Source organism: Aplysia californica, unplaced genomic scaffold (assembly GCF_000002075.1).
Source record: "Aplysia californica isolate F4 #8 unplaced genomic scaffold, AplCal3.0 scaffold00028, whole genome shotgun sequence".
Lineage (NCBI taxonomy): Eukaryota > Metazoa > Mollusca > Gastropoda > Aplysiida > Aplysiidae > Aplysia > Aplysia californica.
In genome coordinates this window covers 916,152-919,088 of record NW_004797298.1, presented here as the reverse complement: position 1 = coordinate 919,088, position 2,937 = coordinate 916,152, and the positions used below count along the sequence as shown (strand labels likewise).

The following is a 2,937-nucleotide window of genomic DNA, read 5'->3' as shown; positions in this document are numbered from 1 at the left end:
GTTAACGTATACGTGGGGTGTGTATTGTAGACGGAGGTTGGAGCTGCGGTAATTCCTCCTCTTTTTACATTTCTGACAAATTGCCTCACCTTACAACATTTCTATTACCAGAAAAATGGTTCCTTTTTCAGCTATGGAGAGTAAATTCTAAAAATGTACTTCACTTCTCAGTTATCATTTCCTCTTTCTGATAACTGGCTTCTACGCTCATAATATTCTCTTCCGGGTATTGAACAAGTTCGCACCAACTCTGCACCTTGATTAGGAGCATGATAATATCGTTTCTCCAGTTCGTAATTGCGTTTGATGGCTTTTCATAAAATCCTGAAAGTTTTCTCATTATTGCTTTATGAAAATTATAAAAACAAAGACACCATGAAAAACTTCAGAGTGCAGAGATATTATTGGAAACTTTTGCAGGTGTAACTTGTGCACATTTGTCTGACCGATGTTTAAACAATGTAAAATGTAATCGCTCTGTTTAATCTTCTCCAACCTTTGCATACAGGTCTAAAAGTTTGATGTCTGACAGAATTTACAAGCCCATTCAAAAAGATCACTGCAAATTAAGGTTCCGACACGTTTTCTTTGATGTTAGCCTAAAGCGTGTCACAAATAATAGGGGGTTTGCAGCATACCTTTAACGCATTAAAAAGTGTGTACACATTTTAAAAGACAGGGTGAATTCTTTCTAGGATGAAGAGGAGAAGTCTAGACAGTCAATTGATGAAATCTGCAGGTTTACACTGACATGTGGGGGCAGGGTGGTGTCGCTGTCCCAAAATGAGCATTTTGTAGGCAAGGTTAGTTTAAGGCATTTGTTTTAGTCATTCTGTGTATACATCCAAAGACCGGTTTTTATATAGAGAGCTCAAAAAGAAAAACCTTCTTTTGCTGATTCAAGATTTTTTTATGTCTGTTTTTTGGCCAGTAGAAGTTCCATGCAAAGTTTCGTGGGCATAAGTAAAATAATAAATGAGATAAACTTTTGTTTTAAATCGGACAGTCAAAAGTAAACAAACTATAACTGCACAAAACAGAGAACAGAAGAAAGGAAAATAATACAGAAGAGTACAAACAAAAAGGTTCTCACATAATATTAAAATACACGAACAGATGAGCTTGTTTCACAGAACATGAAAACAATGTGTTAACCCATTGATCATTTCAATGTCTATCTGGAGCAGTTCTCTCCTCACCGATCCTCAAAGAGATATACACACACTCTTAGGGTCCGCAGCTTTCATTAACGAGGTGTACTATAATATGCTATATATTATATGTTTCTATTTTAATAAGACGAAAAGGATAAAAGTGAATTACAAACTCCCATCTTTGAAATAAGCTAAAAATGATAGCGTTTGTCGCGCATGGTTTGACCCCGGCTGGAATACGGCTCCACAGAGAGTGGAGACACTGGATGAGCCTACTCGGTCAAGTAAGTTCCGAACGGAGGGCTTAGATTGACTCTCATTGTAAAATAAGAACCCACAAATCAACCACGTGCCTTACGTGCTTAGAAGGAGAACCAGCTGGCTGGAGTGACCAGAAACCGTCCCATCAACTGTCTCAGTCAGGTCGGCGAGGCTGGTCCAGAGTGTTCCGGGGGGTCCACAGTGGACGAATGGTCCTGGTTCCTCACGGTGCGGTTTTGGTAGATGTAGTCCTGGACATTGGGCAGACCTTTCACCACACAGGCGCTCAGAGCACTCCGGTAGAGGCTCATGTCAGTGGCGTCATACCTGTAAGAAGACAAACGTATAGATGCATTATCATATCAATATATCTCTTTCTCTTCCTCGGTTAATCGCATCTCGCCCTCGGGTTTTTTCTTTTAATCTCCTTCTTCCTCCACACCACTGACTTTCAGGTAGGATTGAGCACATAGTCTAGTCGGATAAGGATGAAAAATCCCAGAGACTCCAAGTGTACATTGCGCACATTAAAGATCCCTTGGTGGTTGAAAATTGTAGAAGAGTAAGACGTTGGGCCGCCACCTGGTCAAAATTCAATAGTCAAAACTTCCCTACCACAAAAAATTCCCCGTCACTCCAATGAAATATTAAGACACACCCTTACACCTTCCATAATTCCAAACTTATTGGCGATGGTTAGCCTTTGGAGCACGTCAAAGAGGTTAGAATCAGAAGGGAGGGAAATAGTACTTAAGCAATCTACGAAACGCTACCTGTCTACGGTCTTGGCAAAGCTGTATCAGGACGCCCGTCAGGACGCCAAAGAACCAAGGTAGATAGAGCACATTAACCAACCCCCTTGGGGAAAGCAAAAGAGACATGACGTGGGGAAATAATCACCTTAAATTTTAAAAATTGGAACAGAAAGTGGGCTATGGACAAGGAAATGGACAGCTCAGTGCTGCCTTGACCAAGTTCTCCAGCCTCATGTGGTGCACTTTTTCAAGTGGCATCAAAATTTCTTTTTTTCCAGAAAGACTACGGGAAACCTTATACATCCCATGTATGACAACAGCTTCTGGGGCAGATCAAAATCAATCGGTCGACTCATACGTCTCGTTCACCTGACTTAAACCCAATTGAGCACAATTGGGACGCTATCCAGTGGCATCTCAATTAGCTACAATCACGAGCCATCGTCCAGGTGGGGGTACAGATCCCAGGTCGACAAAAAAATGCTCTCATGAACTCTATGGGTCGAAGACACAGAGCGGTAATTGCGGCCAACGGAGGTCACACACGGTACTTGTTTTCTGTTCCAAGGCCAAGGTCACAGAAATAACGTAGAGACGCCCAAACAACACTAAAAACAACTATTGATACCCTCGAGATTATTGAGTGTAATGCATTTTAAAAAAATAATTTAGTTAGATCTGTTCGAGTTCCGTTTGCCTCTGAGTATATATATATATATGTATAGTTTTGTGTATATATGTAAATATATTATATGTATATCTGTAAG

At 40.7% G+C, this 2,937-nt stretch overlaps 1 protein-coding gene across 1 annotated transcript in view; it reads right to left on the bottom strand.

Moving 5' to 3' along the window:
• LOC101858000 (kelch-like protein 10) overlaps positions 1-2,937 on the bottom strand; it is a gene marked incomplete in the record, with an annotated part of 69,593 nt that overhangs the window by 3,764 nt on the left and 62,892 nt on the right. The window contains 1 exon segment of the mRNA XM_013090637.2: positions 1,508-1,742. Coding sequence (XP_012946091.1) covers positions 1,574-1,742 — 169 coding nt within the window.